The sequence below is a fragment of the Exophiala xenobiotica genome (assembly GCF_000835505.1).
Source record: "Exophiala xenobiotica strain CBS 118157 unplaced genomic scaffold supercont1.2, whole genome shotgun sequence".
NCBI lineage: Eukaryota > Fungi > Ascomycota > Eurotiomycetes > Chaetothyriales > Herpotrichiellaceae > Exophiala > Exophiala xenobiotica.
Genome location: NW_013562493.1, coordinates 2,746,676 through 2,765,289, shown reverse-complemented (window position 1 = coordinate 2,765,289; position 18,614 = coordinate 2,746,676). Strand labels below are relative to the sequence as shown.

Here is an 18,614-nt window from a genome sequence, read left to right as displayed (position 1 = left end):
CTCGAAAATCAGTATGGACTCAGGACCACAACGAGCGGCTGCTCCTGCAGATGGCGACACGATTACAATTTCAGGCCCCTCCGGTTCTCCTTCTGAGCTGTCCACATCAAACCCGTTTTCTTGTAACATCTGCAAACGGAGTTATACACGCGTGGACCACCTAGCCCGTCATTATCGGTCCCATACCCGGGAAAAGCCTTTCGAATGCGAGACCTGTGGTAAAGGTTTTGCACGGGCGTGAGTGCTTTTATACCAATCGATATGACGAACTACTTACGGTAACTGACCACACTGTAGCGACTTGCTGAAACGCCATGCCAACGGCCATAACCAAGGCATTCTTCGTGAGCGCCCAAAAGGTCCGGCTAAGCCTGCTCCACCTCGAGTTGCACGGGCTTGTCTGGCTTGTGCAGACGCTAAGCTGCGATGTGAGGGTAACTCACCTTGTGGACGCTGCAAAAATAAAGGCTTTACGTGCGTATATCCAGAGCGTCGTTCCAAGAGGTCTACGACCATCTCAGATAGCAGTTATGAAGATCGACAAAGCCTCTCAGCCAACAGGACGGCGCCTTCGGCATTTCATATGGGGGTACCTAATTCTGAAAATCGCTCGCAGAGTTCCAATGTCCCGTCCACATCATTCACGCCGCATGGTGACTCGGATCCCATGATGCTAGATCCTTTGGTTGTCGGTCAATGGCAGAGATACACAGAGGCACCTCCTAGTGTGATGCTTGATGCCGATCAGCTGCCCACTACTCACACATTTGATCATGGTAACCAAGGTCCCGGGGGTGACATGCTATCATCTGCGATGCCAGAACTCGAAGTTGGACCTTGCGGATCACCCGCACGCCCAGAAGAATCGGAGAGGATGGATGAACTACCCTTTGCCGATTTCCTTCGACAGATCATGACACCTACGCCATTCAATGGCAGTCGGCACGTCGATATCAACCCCTTCCAGCCGCACTCCCGTGATCTCTTGGACTTTAATGGCGATCAGTCTCTCGGGATCGATCTGAACGGCTTCGCTGCGAATCTATTCATGCCTGACCAGCTATTTCTATCCTCCACGGCTAGAATTGATGGCGACGAACGTCCTCGTGCAACGGACGGTTACACCACCCCAGGAAATATCCTGCGAAAAAGTGTCCACGTTGGCCAGCAAGCTTTCAGAGACTCGATATGGTTATGGACTCCTGCTCTGGGCGACCACGCCGGAACTGAAAATGCGAATCTGTCCCTGTCTTTTGACCACAATCTTCTCAACGATGAAGGACCCGAGACTGACCTCACTCAGGGGCAATTGAGTCTACCCACGCGGGATCGCATCCTGTCAATGGTACTTGGGACGTGCAAAGATACGAGTCCAAGTCTCATAGTGACATGTTTTCCCTCACCAGAACTGCTGACGAAGCTGGTGAATATCTGCCTTTTCGATCATTTGCGTGGAGATTCTCCATGGATCCATCGCGCCACTTTAAATGTCAATGAGGAGGCGCCTGAATTTCTAGCTGCTATGGTTTCTACGGGCGCAACGATCTGCGAGGCCTCGGAAATCAGGAAGCTAGGCTTCGCGTTCCAAGAAGCTGTTCGATTGGCACTGCCGGACAAGGTACATACCAACATCACAGACTGTTTGAGCTTGCTAATCCAGGCTTAGTTCGAGGCTGACAACAGAAACACGCGGGAGCTGAGGCTTCTGCAAGCATACGCGATGCACCTGGATGTCTCTTTGTGGAGCGGGGACCGACGGAAGATGGAGATCGCGGAGAGCTTTGCTTTGCCGCTGATAACCGTACGTATGCTCTGAATGGCTGTGACTACCATTTGGCTGAATGTCAAGTTTAGATGATGCGTAGATCTGGTTCATTTCGACGCAACCGGCAGTCCCAGATTGTGCCGCGGCCTGAGGACGACGAAGCAGCGACAGATGCCAAATGGCGAAAGTGGGTGGAAGCGGAATCCTTTAAACGGTACGCTCCTACAATGCCTCATGCACAAATTATCCTCTGACTGGTGACGAAACAGACTCGCTCTCTATCTGTTCTTGCGTGACACCCAGACGTCCATGTCTCTCTTGGACCAGCCACTTATCTCATTCGCCGAGATCACGCTAGACCTACCATTCTCGAGGGAGTTGTGGATGGCTGGGTCAAGCAGTGAGTGGAAGTCTGTGTACCTCACCACAGTGGGCGAAACACAAGATCGCCACCCTACATTCCGACACTGCCTCCACGACATAGGCAGCATTTTCAGACTCAAGCATATCGTTGACGTCCAGATGACCCTGGCGGTCATTCTTTCGTCAATTTGGGCTCTCATTTGGCAGTATCGCAAGCTAAAAGAAGCTCTCACTCTGCACGACAAGAGGGTTCCACACAACAATTCATTGACAGTCAATTCTCTCCATCAGGAGTCATTACATTTGATGCAGCATGTTAGCCTTAACGCTACCGAATGGCAGGTTGACATGAATGCTCCGGCCACGTTGCTGCGGCAACTTTGCTTGATGCACCTGCATGTGTCATTGGAAGACGTACAACTTTTGGCGGGCAAGGAGGGTGAGGAAGAGGCGAGGAGAGTCTTTCCTCTGCTCAGCGAATGGACCGACTCGGCCGAGTCGCGACAGGCCATCTTCCATGCAGGACAGGTTCTACGGGCAGCAAAGCAGTACTCCAAACGAACACTGCGCGAAGCTTCAGCCGTGGCGGTCTACCAGGCAAGCCTTGTGCTGTGGGCCTATGCAATTCCCTACAAGTCCGCAGTCCTACGCAATACTGCTCAAGCAACATGTCCACCTTCGCAATCAGGCTCTTCTCATGTTCAGAATGGGCAGTCTGTCAGGCTCGACGCCGACGACGGACCTGAAGTCCAGAGATTTCTGGTTCTCGGCAAAGGAAGTCCTTGCATTCGCAGATGGGTGGAGGGGGACGAAGCCGGTCCGGATCAAGACGTGCCGTTGGCCGATCCAGATGCTGTGATGAATGCCATCGCGGAGCTGCTGAGGAAGAAGAATGGTGGCAACGAACGCAGCACTCTGCCACTGATCGCGAACTTGAGCAAGTTGATGAAGTCCTTAGGCACTGCTGCGGCAGCTGTAAGGAAAAAGTGAACGGTTAATGCTGGTCAAGCATCTTGTGGATGAAAATAAAAGGCATCAACACTCACTGTCAGTCATTAAGATAGATGACCTGGGTTATCCCAGCAATGTCAACGCTTCGCCTGTGTGCGTACAAGGGGGAGAGACTCTGCTGTCTTCCGAAGGCTGCCATGGCCGACTGCCTTCAAATTTTCTACACCAACGAGATCCTCCAGCGCAAGGCTACAATTCAGCCTCGCTGAAGGCTGCCCTTAACAGTGATTGACCGATTAATCCCACTGTAAGCGAGCCGGTAGCAGCTTCTTCGATTAGCCGCCCACTTCAGCCGAGAGAAGAGGGACAAGACTGCGTGGACGTGGACGTGGATGTGGACGGGCAAGAAGCTTCCCTCCACATTCGGGTACTTGGTCGTCCACTTTCGGGATAGTTTCTGCCCCGGGGGTGTCGGGGCCATCTTTCAGATCTAGCCTTTCGGGCCCGTGGGGTTTCGTGCTCGGGTAAGGAATGGGGGACTGCTTGCCGCATGATGCGATCAACTAACGTTCATGCTGGAAATTTACTGCAGCCGAAATCTGCAGTCGACGAAACCTTGCAAGCTCAGCTGCTTCACTGCTAGGGTTCAATATCACTTTATTTTACTCTGGCTGGAGGGCTTCACCAGTCAGTTCACACCGACTTGGGCTGCTGGGACTCCTGTTGTTAGAGATACCGCAGTCGATTTGCTCAGCGCAGGACAGCATTCACAATGGCTTCCAATAGTACGCTTCCTGGTCAGACCTAGTTCCCGGGTGATTCTCTGACCTGAGTGCAGACCTGTTGACTCCTGTCTACTTCTTCTCTCATGGCTCGACAATGATGCTAGGGGAAGAGTCTTCGTCTGCTCAGTACTGGAAACAATGTGGTGATGAAGCGCTGGCTCACAATATCAAAGGCGTTATTATCATGGTACGTTCCTCAATTACTGTTGTTGATCACTTGTTTCAAACCTCCCCTCCCTTCCTCTAATCGGTTTTCCGTATCTGACGTTGTGTCCCTAGGGCGCACATTGGGCCGCCCTCAACGACGTCGTTCAGGTAGCCACAAACCCCAAGCCTGATAAATCTCCAGTGGCATACGTCCATCCTTCCAAATATGCCAACTACAAGCTCAATCCAGACATGCGGACCGGCAACCGATGCATCGACATGCTCCGTGCCGCTGGGTTCGAAGCCGAGGGCAACCCTGGCTTCAACTGGATTCACGACACATACTTGATCCTCATCCGGATGTTCCCTAACGGTTGTCCGCCCACCACAATTATCAGCATGAACGCGCGCTACGACCCACACTATCATGTAGCTCTGGGCGCTGCTCTTCGCCCGCTTCGAAAGGAGGGATACCTACTGATCGGTTCCGGTGGCGCCGTGCACAACCTCTACCGTAACGTATGGGGTCCCATGCTCGCATACCGCGACAATTTTGCCCAGCAGACTCCGCCCGAGGATTGGGCTCTAGAGTTTCGACAGAGCTTCCAAGACGCAGTTGAGAGTAATTCGGGACCCCGGTTGCGAAGAGCCGTCACAAGGCTCATGAAGCATCCACAATACCGCGATGCACATGCCACCGACGATCACTTCATGAGCGCCATGTTCGTCGCCGGTGCCGTAGGTGACGACGAAGACGAGGGCACGTACGGCCAGTTGAAAGCTGAGACGTGGGAGCTGGTAAGCCCGTCCTCGTCCCAAGTCCCTTATACTTCAAGACATCCGAGTCCTCATGTAATAGGCTAACATCGGCGCCATTCTTTGACAGACCAACATGTGCAATTCACAATACGCATTTGGCTCCTGGGCCACTGCGGCTGCTTAGGGTTGTCGAATTTTGCTCAAGGCTCGGCTTCTACGACGGTGTCTCTAGGTCATTTTCTGACTACGGTGTATTCAAACCTTTCGCAAACCTGAAGTAGCAAGAAATGCGAGACTGTTTCCATGGTCACGGCAAATTTCTTGTCAAGTGCCAGCTAGCATATTTCGTAGGCTTTGAGTATCCTGGGCTTGTGCGACACAGCCCCAAGTTCTGATGTGGTGGAGGTTCTTATATTATGTGCAATGAGAATTCTTAGCGGACCCAATACCAAAATCGCCATTGCATTTAACATTCCCTCTATTGATGACCGATGTGCAAGGAAGCCACCTTATGCAATCCATCGCATACTGGTCCGCCCCTTCTTGAAGTCTCATGCAGTTCTTCGCTACCAGCCCTGTTACCTCTTAAGCTGCTTTAACAATACTGGCACAGCATATTTCGCAAGCAACGTGCTCGCGGTGATAACTCCTGTAAGTGCGACCATGCCGCCGACGATTAGACCTTGCTCGAAGAACCCAATTCCCGCGCCTGACCCCTGCTTCGTTGGCGTGAGTGGTTTCGACGACTCCACTTCGATCTTTCTCCGGGAAACATTCGAGGACGAATCCAAGAGATCGCAGAGTAGGTCCTGCTCCAACCGTGAGGATATGTATTCAGGCGATGCGTTTGAGAAAAGCTGCTGGGTGTACCGTGGCTGGATGGAAGGTGGCTCTGTACAAGACGTCGGTGCAGAGGGTCCAACTTTTGTATGGCAAAGGAATGTCAGCCTTTTCGTGGCCTAGTGAGGTGGTCTCCCACTATAGGTAGAATAGAAACGGAGTCACTAACCTAGCAATGCAATCGGAATACAATTGGTGTATGAAAGCCGTGAGGGAATGAATTGACCTAGATACTTGGCTGTGACAGCGTTGGCAAAGAAATAGGCCGCTTGATGACGTTCATTGCGGTTGCTGCAGGCAAACAAGGAGAATCAGCGACTCTGAAGGCTGTTTTGCGGACGGGGCTGGAAAACCCTTACCACGAATTAATCAGATCAATGGCATCGTCAAGGCTCCGTATGGAATGGATCACAAGCACCGGACTGGTGACTTTGCGGCTCATCAGTGACTCATCCCTGTCAGCCCAGAATATATGTGAGTCAGTAAGGGTGCTCATGGCCGTTGAAGGGTCGAATTCTGCCGGACTTCCTGCTTACCTCTTCTGCATGCACAGGATCTTCCCTCGGGATCCAGAGAGAACTGTGGACACGCCCGGAGCTCGCTGCAGTTCCATGACTGCCGGGTCCACGAAATCAATGGCCGTGCGCATAGCCCTCCTATCGTCATCCAGATCTGGTTCGACGCCTCTAGTCAGCAGGGTAGTGGTGTATTGTACCGCTGCGCGGCAGAACTCCTGCAGAACGAACTCATTGACCAGCACCAAATCTGGTGCATAAGGAGATTTTCCGTCGAAGCTGAACCGTGCACGTGCTATCTCACGAGCTGCGTGCGCTATATCTGCAGAAGACACCGTCCTGTCCACCACGGCGATGCATCGGCTGGGCTTTGCGAGCAATATATGTGCAGAACCTGGTGTCTGGGGATTCTTTCGAGCATCAACGACAACACAATGCTGGGTGAAGAAGTCTTGGTCATCAGGTTTGCCGGCGACCATAGCAAACGTTTCTCCGTCCAGGGCACCTGCAAGGACCTTTGCCAGAAGCGAGTCTAAATCCGAGGCTGATTTTCCGAGCTGCATCAGTCTGTGTTAGCATGTCAAGTTCGTAGGTTCCGCGTCCTGTCGAAAGGGTGGTCCGAATGGCACTTACTTCGACCACGACACAATTTCCGGCGGTTATGGCTGCCGACACAGTCTGTACAATCGAATAAAGACGGCTGTGCTCCGAGGGAATGACGTAAATACACCCGACTGCTACGCGGCGCGAAGGGTAGTCCTTGAGCTGGGCAAGGCTGTACTCTTCTTGCACGACTTTTGAAAAGTCGAAAGACTCGTAATCATGTTTGATTGCGTCCAATGTCAGATAGATTTCTGCATCGATCTCGGCCGATGTGTAATTGGTTTGGCGCTTGATTGCTGTTCGGATGGCCTTTTGATGCTTTAGCAAGGCATCGTGTAGGAGTGTGAGCTGCCTCTGGATGTATCGGGGCGACTGGGCACGGCCTTCAATGACAGCAGCTCGAATCTGATGAAATGAGTCTCCCATTTTCTGCACAAAGATGGTAGGTTCGACTGGTAGTGAGCTGAGAAGACAGAGATCAGTGCTTTAATGGTCGGGCTTCGGGTTGATATGTCAATATCTTTGAAGTCGAACACAAACTTTTTTTTGATATTAAGAAGACACCATTGAGAAGCACGTCGAGAGGTCAATTTGAGATCTACTAGTGGCAAGCCTCAGATCATCCCAGCAATGATTTACAGATTTCGATCAATGGGTATGGGTTGTTCGGTCCGCCGAGTGGGTGGACGGGCGGCTCTAGTAAAAATCACCCTCCACCATCGGCTTCTGGGATTTACTGACAGGGACGCAGACCTGTGGCAAATGGCATCCTTCACCTGTTAATCTGTTCCAAGACGTACTCTCTTAGATTTTGACTACAGAACATTTTGGCTCACTAGCTGCAGGGCTCATATCCATTTCAACCTGTTATGATTTGTGCATCATGTCCGTGACTACTACCGCAAATCCTGTATCTCGCGCAGTCCTTGAAGCCCTGACCGACTATGACCTGCATCACTCGGGCGATCCGTCATCGGCAGGACGTGCTGAAGACCCAAATCCACGACAGATCGATTCTGACCCTCCAAACAATCCCGAGTGGTGGCCGACTGACCACCGAGGCATTCCAAACCTCCGCCCCATCAACCGCAATCTTGACAGGAGTCAGCGGCCTGGGGGAGTAAACCTGATGGAAATGGTATTCATTTTCACCATGTTGAGGGGTGTGCAACTCCAAGCGGCAAGTATCTCTCAATGCTCGTCGCATCTACCGGCTAATGCAAGCTCAGAATTTGTCTAGACTGGGAAGAGATGTGGACTATTTCAAATATCCTATCGGTGGAGAGTGGTAACCTCAAGCTGATTTAATCCCTACTTTACCTCGATCCTGTGTATAGCGAGTCAGAGAAAATCAGCCATTATCTTGTCTCCGATGCCAGATCACTTTCTTCCGTCGTTGTCAAGTATTTTGACGCTGCGTCTGGTCTAGAGGGTCTCACCCCTGGAATGCCACCATAGTCTTCTCCCAAAGTCTCTCCGCCTATGTTTAGAGTCTGCGCCTCTTGCAGCACGTACAACATCCTGGCCCATTGCGTGTCGCTCGCGTTCCTCCAAGCATGGTTCGTGCCTCTTTGGATGGCTACGTCTCCCCGTTTCAGAAGTCTGACTTCCCCAGAGTCCAACACCAGCTCGACCTCCCCTTCCAATACCACCCCGTAATCCAGACTGACTGTACGATGCATTGGTGACAGTGCTCCTGGCATCATATCGACTAGGCGCAGGACGGTCCCCCCAGGAATAGTGATTCCCGGCTTGTTTTCCAGATACCGTTGGTAGACGTGAAGGTCTTCTTGTTGTGACAACTGCACTGGAAACTTTTCAGTCGCGTAGCCTAGACAGAATCGTGCACCGTCGGGGAGCTCTTGCCACGGCAAACGCTCCTCAATATGGGTCGAGAAGACGGCTTTTGCTTCGGAGTTGTGGTCGGTTATATAACGGCTGATGGCAGGCAGGCCATTGTCGAGAAGCGTATGAATTCCGTGGGTAACTTGAGACATGATGATTGTTCCTGTCAGGAAGAAATTCGCGAGAGATACACGGTTTTAGATGCACAGGTTCGATGCAGCCATCGCCTTATCTGTTGTAAGTCAATCCTGGTGGTGCGGCTGATCGCGTGATTGAAATGCAGATTGTCTTGGTGCTGCTCTCTCCGTGCCGTCCACTGTTCGGCGTGGAATACTTCATTTGACCCAATCTGTATGACCGAAGTATGGAGTTGACGCTGCCCGACATCATCTCGGGCCCCCACTTACCGGGTCCAGGCAAAGGCCGAAGTGCTCGACCACCTCCCGATGGGGTTTGCAAACCATCCTCGGCATCGGAACCTGAAGCACACAAATTGTGACTAATTTAGGGAGTAAACAATGAAAGAATCACTAGGTGATGCTTGTATTCCTTGCCCGTTGCATTGGTACAGATAGTCTGGTGAAACTGCGACGATGCCTGTTCAACCACGAGACATCTCTTCTATCGACAGGAGCTCGTTCGCTTACATTGTCGAGCAAAATGTATCGATTCCCCTCAAGAGCTCCCAAGGATTGGTCAGGTGCAACGTCTATCGACCGAAAAGCGAGGACAACAAATGCCCCGTGCTCGTAACCTACGGCCCTTACGGCAAGGACATCCCCTACAAGGACTTCCACGCACAATCTTTCTCGGAAGTGAACCAAGAGCATAAGTCCGAGCACTCAGCATGGGAGACCCCAGATCCTGGGTACTGGACATCGCATGGCTACGCCGTGGTACGGGCGGATGAACGTGGCTTAGGTCAATCTCCAGGAGTTCTCGACACTATGTCTAAAGGCACTAGTGAGGCCTTCTTCGACGTCGTGGAATGGTCCTCAGAGCAACCGTGGTCAAATGGCAAGGTGGGCCTCCTGGGTATCAGTTATTACGCTGGGAGTCAATGGCGAGTTGCAGCACTACAGCCTAAGGGTCTTGCCGCTATCGTCCCCTGGGAAGGAATGAGCGACTATTACCGCGACCGCTGCCGCCACGGTGGCATTTTGTCTAATGCATTCATTCGCTTTTGGTGGGATCGCCAGGTGCTAAGTAATCAGTATGGATTACCTGGTCGAAAGGCTAGAAACTGGGGTCCCGACACCATCGAAGGTGACCTGACCGCGGAGGAGCTGGAGCAGAATCGGAGGGATCAGAACGTCGACAATGTCGAAAACCAATTTCGAGACCAGCCATACTACGCTTCGAAAGAGTATAACCTTGAAGATATAAGAGTGCCTGTCCTGAGCGTGGGGAACTGGGGTGGAATTCTGTTACACCTCAGAGGCAACATCGAAGGTTTCACTTATGCTGGATCGAAGTTCAAGTATCTAAGATTTTGCGTCGGCCGGCACGATCTGCCTTTCTACTATCATGAGCAAGTCGAGATGCAGCGAAGTTTCCTTGACGCCTTCCTCCATGGAGATGACAGAGTGGGCTGGTCGGTAGAAGGTCAAGTAGCTCGGGTAGGCTTGGTACTGCGAAAGGGCGACGCGGGTCACAATAATCCAGAGGCAGAGAAGAAATTCCCTACGCGAGAGGAAGAAGAATGGCCAATTCCTCGCACACTCTATACGCGTTTCTACCTCACAGACCAACTTGGCTTAATAAATCAGAAACCGGCCTACAAGCAAACAAGCAAGTTGACCTACAAAGCGCTCGGGACGCTCAGGGAGCCACAACTGATCCAATTCACCACTGCTCCAATGGGGAAGGAAGTCGAAATCACTGGGCATATCGTTGCACATCTCAATGTTTCTATGAACGCTGACATTGGCGGCAATGTACCGACAGATATCGACCTTTTCCTGACCCTTCGGCATATTGGACCTTCAGGGCGTGAAGTGTTCTACACTGGCACAGCCGGTGACCCTGTACCACTGTGCAAGGGCTGGCAACGAGTGAGCCTTCGCAAAGTGAACGTCGACCACCACAGACATCGACCCTACTTGCCATATCGAGACTATTTCTCCAATTCCGTCCTGCCTGTCCTGCCGGGCGAGGTCTATCCTGTGGATGTAGAGGTGTGGCCCACAAACGTTGTCCTTGAGCCTGGAGCCCAATTGGTCTTGGAGATCTCCTCGGGAGACACGCAGGGATGTGGAACATTCCAGCATAACAGCCCAGTCGATAGGTACGTGCATGGCTTGCCACTGCAGCTTTCTGATCTTGCTAATTCGTCACCATTCAGATCGGACCAGAAGCTGGCTGGGAAGAACAACATTCATTTCGGACCAAAATATGTCAATCACTTGACATTGCCAATTATTCCACCAAAATGAATGCTTCGGTATGCAGCTCTCCATACTTAGCTAGCTGCTGAGATCTGGACAGTCTGACCAGGTTTCCCTGGAGAACCAGCGTGGTGTGCCTGCCGTCAACTCAGATTACCTTCGATTACATAGATTTCTGTCCCCCGAAATAACCTGGACGAACCAAGTAGAAGCATGAATTCTCCGTTTTCGGGGCGACATGTGAAAAAGTAAACAAACGACGTCATTGTTCGGGGAAAATGGACCTAACCATGATGGGTAAGCGTAAACTTGGAGTTGCCTGCGCTTGATCGCACAACTCATCTACGGGAGCTTGGGGACCTGACGACTTGACGACTTGAGCTGGTGAGCTTCTCTTTATTCCATCTAGTAAAGCGCAACCTCGAACGACAGTCCTCAACGATACGACGCCACTTTATATCAGCTGCTAACTGTACCCACTCCTCGATCTGTCGGCCTCAGTTACAGTCATCGCCCTCGTCTCCATGCACTTTCTTCCACAAAGTCGAGTAGAGTCAAGGTCCAAGACAAAGCTAGGAACAAAGAAAGGCACAAGCAGAAATGTAGGAGAAAGGCCGGGCTGAAGTTGCTGCTTGACAGCTGTTCTCTACCCATTCGCTGAGAGCATACAACCGCTACATTCTCGTACTCCTGCAGTGAAGAGCCCAAGGCAGTTTTTCCCCAATCAATCACAAAATGCCGCACCAGGCAGTGTTCTTCACGCCTAGTGATTGGAAGGTGGGATTCTTTCGTCAGTGATGCCAAGGCGGCTTTGTATCACCATCCGCCATCAGTTGCTTTGTTGACCTTCTAGTTAGTTTGCCTGGGATTTGCCATCTTGATCTACGCAACCAAGTTTGTCTTGGGCGCCGATTATCTTGTTATCAACTTTTCAGACCACAGCAAAGATCTTTCTTGTCTTCTTTCACCAATCATGGCGTCCAACTCGCCCTCTTCAAAGAATACGCTGCCACAAGCTAGCAATCACCAAAAGCCTCATCAGGGTGACTGCGTAGTTGGCTTTGTCAGTAAGTTTGCTCTTGGTGCGCTCAGGTCAAGCAGTTCTTACTGACACTGGTCGTAGAGGTCTCTACAAATGATTCACAGTTCGCTCAAGAAATGTGGATGTCCCCTTACATTCCACACGGGCAGACCTTCCCAGACTTCTACAAAATCAAGCCGAAGCCAAATCCGAAGGCGCTCGAAGCAGGACCAGTCATGTCTACCTACTTCGGCGGTCCGATCTATGACGAAACGACTAAGAGTTGGCTGAAAACATACCTTGTTCAGGAGGGTGGTAAACTTTTGGTCGAGAGTCCAACCGAGTACCCAGTAGCGCAGCTTGCAGGGCGAGACAAACACAAGTCAAAACAGGCGAGAATGGCTTTGGAGTCTATCACTCAAGCGGCAGGAAAGCTGTGGGTTCCGATCTGCACCTGCCGAAGCCAGCCTTCCGAACAGCTGTCCGCCCACAAATCTTGCAATCACAGTCTGATCACAATGTCAGGCTTCTGGTTGCAAGGCGACAAGTTCGTTACCGCTGCACACTTCTTGGATATTCAAGAAGGCGTTCAAGATCATCAGAAATCCGACACAATCACATACCTCAAGTGCCTCAAACATCTCGACATCGACGACTCAGCCAATGGGTTACGAGCGCGCGTGTCGTCGGAAGTCTGGGCGGCCCGGGAGCAAGACTATGACAACGGAGATGGTAAAGCCTTTTTCTTCCTTGCATTGGGGCCAACTTGGACATTGACTTTCTTTACAGATATGCGCGTCTTTCATGTCTATCTTCACAGTCTGAATTCTGAAGCAGATATCGCTATCTTTCGGATTCTGCCGGGTGAGAAGCATCGGCCACAACACGCAATCAGAGAAGATCAGCTCTCTACTTCCGCGGCGATGAACCCTCATACCTTACACAACGCTTTGTTTTCTGTCTTCTATGCTGGCAACGATCGCCCGATTGCTGAGTACAGAACCTCTGACCCTCTAAAGGAGGCTAAGGCCTGGACCTCGGGCTGTGAGAAGGTCTTCGAGTTCCTGGCTCGAGACAGTGCAAAACAACAGAAACTCAGCAACCGAGACACTATGCACGTGCCGGTAGGTATTCCGTGTCTTCAAAGCCTGCAACGACTGACACGGCTGGTAGACCTTCGAAGAAGTGTTCCTGCCTGACAAGCGCGCAGCTGCCATAGGTCAACTTGTGTGTCCGGAAACGGCCGAGATTGCCAATGAGCGAACCATAACCATCACCAGAGAACATACCATCGTTGGGTATTACGGTTGTTCTGGAGCTATGGTTGGCACATTTCAGGAAGCCATCCGCAATGAACCAGGGACAGCGCAAGCCTCTCTAGAAGTGAAAATCATCGGTATCTGTGAGTTTGATGAACCTGGTGGTCCGCAGTACGTGCTGACACGCTGAAGTCGACGGTGAGCAGGGTGTCAACAATGCTTTGAAAGCATTCGCTCCTGGAGCAATTGAGTTCATGAGGGGTGAATGAAGCGAAGTTGCTAGGTGCTCCCAATCGAATGACCTATGTGGGACTGGAAAGACATGGGCAGGAAACGTCTGATGTACCTGTTGACGTGCCTAGAGCAACTCATGGGGAAATCTTTGGGATCTGGGCTCATTAGGCATACCTTGGTATGCTGGAAAGTCCATATATGCACAAACGGTTAGTGACTACAACATTCTCGGACTCGTCGGGCACAAAGACCATGCCACCAGCCATAGATTCCCTTCATGCAATGATAATGCAGACTCTGCAATCCCACCAGCTCCATTCTCGCTCTCTCATTATACTTCTCCTGCGTCTTTTCTGGTCAAGGGCCTCAGTCGCAACTAGTGGTGAACCGTCCAAAATTTGGAGTAGCAACATCCGCACCAACCCTGGCTTAGCGAGAAAGAGCCATGAGATAGCCTCGGGGATTACACCGTAATAGTTCGGCAGATCAGGAGTGGGGATCAAGAGAGGGGGTGCCCTATATAGCCGAACAAGCAACGGTATTTCAGCCTGGCGAGCTTTCATGCGAACAGGTCACCTACCAGGCAGCGCAAGAGTATACAACGAAGATCCGCGGATATGGCTCCTCGCTACCTCAAGACCGGTACGCGCACGTCAGAGGAGAAAAAGCAGCAGGTCAACCCACAAGTGCAAAGCACCGTCAGGGAGGTCATTGAGAACATCCGAGCTCAAGGCGACAATGCAGTCCGACAATACTCTCAACGCTTCGACAAGTGGGATCCTGCCTCGTTCAAGCTCACTCGAGCGCAGGTTGAGGAAGCCATGAGAAAGGTCCCCGAGCAAACCATTAAAGACATCAAAGAAGTTCAACACAACGTCCGCACCTTTGCTCAGGCACAACTGGCTTCCCTGAAGGACTTTGAACTCGAAATACAACCTGGGGTATTCCTGGGCCAAAAGAATAATCCAATCGACACCGTTGGGGCCTATATTCCCGGCGGCCGCTACCCTTTGCTTGCTTCGGCACATATGACAATTCTGACCGCTAAAGTGGCTGGCGTCCCCAACGTGATTGGATGTACACCTCCAATTAATGGAGAGCTTCCTAACGCAACCATTACCGCAATGCACCTGGCCGGAGCTGACGAGATCTTTATCCTGGGCGGTGTACAAGCTGTCGCCGCCATGGCGGTAGGCACTGAAACGATCCGCAAAGTCGACTTCATTGCTGGACCTGGAAACCCGTATGTTGCAGAAGCCAAGCGGGCATTATTTGGGGAGGTCGGCATCGACCTCTTAGCTGGCCCAACCGAAGTGCTCATTGTAGCCGACGAACGTGCCGATCCTTACACGGTAGCGACGGATTTGCTCTCCCAAGCGGAACATGGTCCGGATACTCCAGCGATATTGATCACGACCAGCGAAGACCTTGGCCGCCAGACTATCGAGCACGTCGACAAGCTATTATTAAACCTGACTACAGCCGAGCTAGCGGGCACTTCTTGGAGAGACTATGGCGAGGTGGCCGTGGTTGAGAATATCGATGACGCTTATGCTCTAGCCGACGAGTATGCTTCTGAACATGTCCAGATCTTGACAGAAAATCCTCGCGAGGCATTGGACAAGATGCACAACTATGGTGCCATCTTCCTGGGTGAGAGGACATGTGTCTCGTACGGTGACAAGGTACTGGATATCTATCTTCTTATCTCTGTGCGGAAGTTTCGTGGCTGACATGGGACTTCTAGTGCATTGGGACGAACCATGTTCTCCCTACGCGAAAAGCTGCTCGCTACACGGGTGGCCTCTGGGTAGGCAAGTTCCTGCGGACGGTCACATATCAAGAGGTCCGGTCCAATGAGGCCAGCGGCAAGCTGGGGCAATTGTGTGGCCGAGCTGCTCGTGCTGAGATGTTCGAGGGCCATGCTCGCTCGGGAGATCTACGTGCACACAAGTTCTTGGGTGACCGCTTCGAGTGGATCGACGGGGACGATGTCCAGCATGGTTATCGCCCGAGGCGGTGATCTCTCTCCATGTCTCTCCAGGGAAAAGAAATAGCGGGACAGGTTTGGACAATGTGTGAGGTCGTAGTATAGGCGAACAGTACGTCGGTCAGAAGCGGAAAACGATCCATCTCAACGCTAGCTGTGAGACTTCGGTCCTCCTCCTGAATTGTTGTCCCTTCTGTCATAGTGTAATACAACCATGTCAATATACCACGGCGCTTCAACTCGATTCGCATAGCCTCGGATGGTGAGGTATCATTTCCGGCTCACTACGAAACACATACGAGGGTGTTTCAATGTTCCCCCACGCATCATGCGGGCATCGGCTTGAAGGCTCGACCGCCCCACCTCGGTATTCGTGGCAGTCGGATCGTTACCCTCCACATGCGGACCACCGGCCCTACCGGATGCATTGCGGCAATCAAGGACATAGCTCTCCACATGGCCCTCCACTCACGGTCGATATGGCAGAATAGGTATTGCAAAGAGCCTGGCAGGTCAGTACGAGGAGCACTTCGTGGACCGGTAGAACAAATATGCCTTCTGAACATCCGTGTTATGGTCACCGAGTTACCTGATCTTGAACCCAGTCCCAAAACCATCCAACAACTTCACTTTCGATGGCAGAAACCATCTCGGCGTCTTCAGCGGCCGTCAACGGGTACCACCACCCAGGCGAGAAAACATCTCTCAAGATCTTGATTGTGGGTGCAGGCATAGCAGGGCTTTCTGCTGGGGTTGGCCTAAGACACCAAGGCCACGAAGTGCATGTGAGAGAGAAATCCTTCAGCCCTTGTGGATGAGCAGCCGACATGGGCGTGACGGCGACGTGTACTGACCAGTAGTGCCTCAACAGATATATGAGCAAGGTCAATTTGCCGTCGAGACTGGTGCTGCATTGCATATCGCACCCAACGCCCATGGCGTACTCAAAAGACTCGGGGTCGACGTGGCGGCCAGCGGAGCGAATTTGATGCGGATGGTGCGAAGGGACCTCTTTCCTTCAGACATAAAGACCACAAACTGACCATATTGATCAGTTGACCGAGTACAAGTCGACAGGTGAACTTCAACGCCAGATAGATCTCGAGCTTTCGAACCAGAACTGGCAACATGTAAGTACGAGGACCCTTGACCAAGTTCAAGAACGAAAGCTCAATTCGAATCCAATGTAGGAGTGGTTACTTGCCCACAGAATTCATCTTCATGATACTCTCAAACGCACCGCGACCTCGAGCACTCTTCCAGGCATTCCAGTTGAGCTCAATCTTTCGACACCTGTTGTCGATATTGACCCATCAAACGCCTGCATCACATTGAAAGATGGGTCCATTGTGCGTGGCGATGTTGTCATTGGTGCTGATGGGGTCCATTCACGGAGCCGAGCTCGTGTGCCAGGCGCTGAGAATGCCAAAGTGTTTGGCTCTGGAAAGGCGGCATTCCGGTTCATGATCGAACGATCTGCAGCACTTGAGGACTCGGTTACCAGACCATTGGCTGAAAAGGACGGCGAATTGATCATCTGGTACGCGATTGACCGGCGAATAGTCATGTATCCAACAAGCCATGACACGCTGCTGAACTTTGTATGCATTCATCCCGAAGGCGAATCCGAGGCCAGCGACGACTGGAACACCCAAGCAACCCATGACCGCCTGCTCGAAGTATATCGGGATTTCGATCCGGCTGTCAAAGCGCTCATTGCCAAAGCCAATCCGGAATCTCTCAAGTCATGGAAGCTTCTCGACATGCCCGCCCTGCCTACGTGGGTCAACAGCCGACTTGCCTTGATCGGCGATGCCGCGCATCCCTTCCTACCGCATCAAGGCCAGGGTGCAGGCTGCGCCATCGAAGACGCTGTTGCGTTGAGTGTGGTCCTTGAGCGCGGTCTGTCACCCGAGGAAGTCCCTGCGCGTCTGAAGCTCTGGGAGTCCATCCGCTACGACCGTGCCAATAGGATCCAAGAGTACTCAAGGCTGGCAGGACGCGACCTAAAGGAGGGGGTCAAAATGGACATGACCGAGTACACCAATTACAACTTCGGCCATGATGAATTTGACAACAGCACTCAAAGGCTGCGGGAGTACAAATGGGCGCAGGTTCCAAAGGTCTACTGGCGGATGCCGATTCAGTTCGGCCCCATGCCAGGCCCACGGCAGAACCACCAGGGCACGGCGCGCAACGCTCTGAAGTCGACCTTCACCACGGCATCGATCAAATTCAAAACCTCGCGCACCGTCCTCCAAAACCTATTCCCTCCAGGGGACAAGAAGTACCGTTTCAAGTCGCCTGGGACGATCGCCTACGCTTCATTCTCTCAGACGACCCTCAACAAGATGGAGTGGCTCGGAGGCTCTGGTTATAGCCACTTGGGCCTGTATATCCACGGTGTCGAATACACCAAATCCAACGGTGACATCGTCAGCGGGACGTACATGCCGATTCTCTTCGAGTCCTTGACCGACCCTATCGTTTCCGGTCGCGAAGAACTGGGCATGCCAAAGCTCTATTCGGCGATCGACATCTATCGGGGCGCCGAGTCGTACCGAGTCAACACCAGTTGGCAAGGCTCGCAGTGGGGAAATTTCCGGCTGGAGGGCCTCAAGCCGGTTACAGACTTGAGCAACGTGACAGGCAAGATCAGCGGTGAGGATGACGACGGCATCTTGGTCTATCGCTACGTGCCCAAAGTGGGCCGTGAGAACAAAGGTATCGCCGCAGATGAACATGCCGTCTTCGTCCCTTACAAGGAAGACATGCCGCAACCCGTGACGCAGAGGGTGTGGCAAGCCAACCGGGCAACATTCAAGATAGACGCGCTGGACTGGGACTGTCTACCGACTTTGCATCATGTCATTGACAGACTTCAAGAGCTCCCGGTCTACGAGGTTGTGGGTGGGAAGGTCGTCGAGGGCGTCGGTGTGCCTGATGTCGGTGCCGCGAGGAGAATTGAGTAGGCTGCCCAATCATTGGTCACAGGTGCCACGCCAGCAACATCATATGGTGTTCGGCTACTTCCAGCCGGGGTTCCTTTGTCGCCATTAGGATGTCAAGTGCTCGTTGTGTCTACGGATACAGTATAGGCCAGATTCTGCTTTCTGTAGATGATAATGTCATGCCACCAACAAGCATCAG

At 52.2% G+C, this 18,614-nt stretch overlaps 7 protein-coding genes across 9 annotated transcripts; 6 read left to right on the top strand and 1 right to left on the bottom strand.

Moving 5' to 3' along the window:
* Nucleotides 1–314: 314 nt before the first annotated feature.
* Nucleotides 315–3,118, top strand: PV05_03231 (uncharacterized protein; the record flags this gene model as incomplete). The annotated part of the gene is made up of 5 exons (XM_013463864.1): nucleotides 315–428; nucleotides 617–1,618; nucleotides 1,667–1,801; nucleotides 1,855–1,979; nucleotides 2,035–3,118. 5 exons carry the CDS (start codon nucleotides 315–317, stop codon nucleotides 3,116–3,118), a joined length of 2,460 nt encoding a protein of 819 aa, XP_013319318.1.
* A 733-nt stretch (nucleotides 3,119–3,851) lies between these two features.
* Nucleotides 3,852–4,954, top strand: PV05_03230 (uncharacterized protein; the record flags this gene model as incomplete). The annotated part of the gene is made up of 4 exons (XM_013463863.1): nucleotides 3,852–3,864; nucleotides 3,918–4,051; nucleotides 4,144–4,809; nucleotides 4,898–4,954. 4 exons carry the CDS (start codon nucleotides 3,852–3,854, stop codon nucleotides 4,952–4,954), a joined length of 870 nt encoding a protein of 289 aa, XP_013319317.1.
* An 820-nt stretch (nucleotides 4,955–5,774) lies between these two features.
* On the bottom strand, nucleotides 5,775–8,725 carry PV05_03229 (uncharacterized protein; the record flags this gene model as incomplete). Its single annotated transcript, XM_013463862.1, has 5 exons — nucleotides 5,775–5,901; nucleotides 5,970–6,065; nucleotides 6,147–6,682; nucleotides 6,759–7,191; nucleotides 8,244–8,725. The coding sequence occupies 5 exons, from the start codon at nucleotides 8,723–8,725 to the stop codon at nucleotides 5,775–5,777; spliced, it is 1,674 nt and encodes a 557-aa protein (XP_013319316.1).
* Nucleotides 8,726–9,166: 441 nt separating this feature from the next.
* PV05_03228 (uncharacterized protein) lies at nucleotides 9,167–11,008 on the top strand (the record flags this gene model as incomplete). The annotated part of the gene is made up of 2 exons (XM_013463861.1): nucleotides 9,167–10,860; nucleotides 10,918–11,008. The coding sequence occupies 2 exons, from the start codon at nucleotides 9,167–9,169 to the stop codon at nucleotides 11,006–11,008; spliced, it is 1,785 nt and encodes a 594-aa protein (XP_013319315.1).
* Nucleotides 11,009–11,335: 327 nt separating this feature from the next.
* PV05_03227 lies at nucleotides 11,336–13,783 on the top strand. 3 transcript variants are annotated; one of them, XM_013463858.1, is made up of 6 exons: nucleotides 11,336–11,737; nucleotides 11,818–12,027; nucleotides 12,084–12,713; nucleotides 12,771–13,105; nucleotides 13,155–13,383; nucleotides 13,433–13,783. In XM_013463858.1, exons 2-6 carry the CDS (start codon nucleotides 11,934–11,936, stop codon nucleotides 13,507–13,509), a joined length of 1,365 nt encoding a protein of 454 aa, XP_013319312.1. In that variant the 5' UTR covers nucleotides 11,336–11,737; nucleotides 11,818–11,933; the 3' UTR covers nucleotides 13,510–13,783. The 3 variants fall into 3 exon arrangements, with proteins under 3 accessions (XP_013319312.1, XP_013319314.1, XP_013319313.1); XM_013463860.1 differs by having other exon boundaries at nucleotides 11,336–12,027; XM_013463859.1 differs by having other exon boundaries at nucleotides 11,336–12,027; nucleotides 12,771–13,383.
* A 308-nt stretch (nucleotides 13,784–14,091) lies between these two features.
* Nucleotides 14,092–15,497, top strand: PV05_03226 (histidinol dehydrogenase; the record flags this gene model as incomplete). Its single annotated transcript, XM_013463857.1, has 2 exons — nucleotides 14,092–15,159; nucleotides 15,222–15,497. The coding sequence occupies 2 exons, from the start codon at nucleotides 14,092–14,094 to the stop codon at nucleotides 15,495–15,497; spliced, it is 1,344 nt and encodes a 447-aa protein (XP_013319311.1).
* A 602-nt stretch (nucleotides 15,498–16,099) lies between these two features.
* Nucleotides 16,100–18,436, top strand: PV05_03225 (uncharacterized protein; the record flags this gene model as incomplete). The annotated part of the gene is made up of 4 exons (XM_013463856.1): nucleotides 16,100–16,249; nucleotides 16,336–16,461; nucleotides 16,520–16,594; nucleotides 16,655–18,436. 4 exons carry the CDS (start codon nucleotides 16,100–16,102, stop codon nucleotides 18,434–18,436), a joined length of 2,133 nt encoding a protein of 710 aa, XP_013319310.1.
* Between the last annotated feature and the right edge of the window lie 178 nt (nucleotides 18,437–18,614).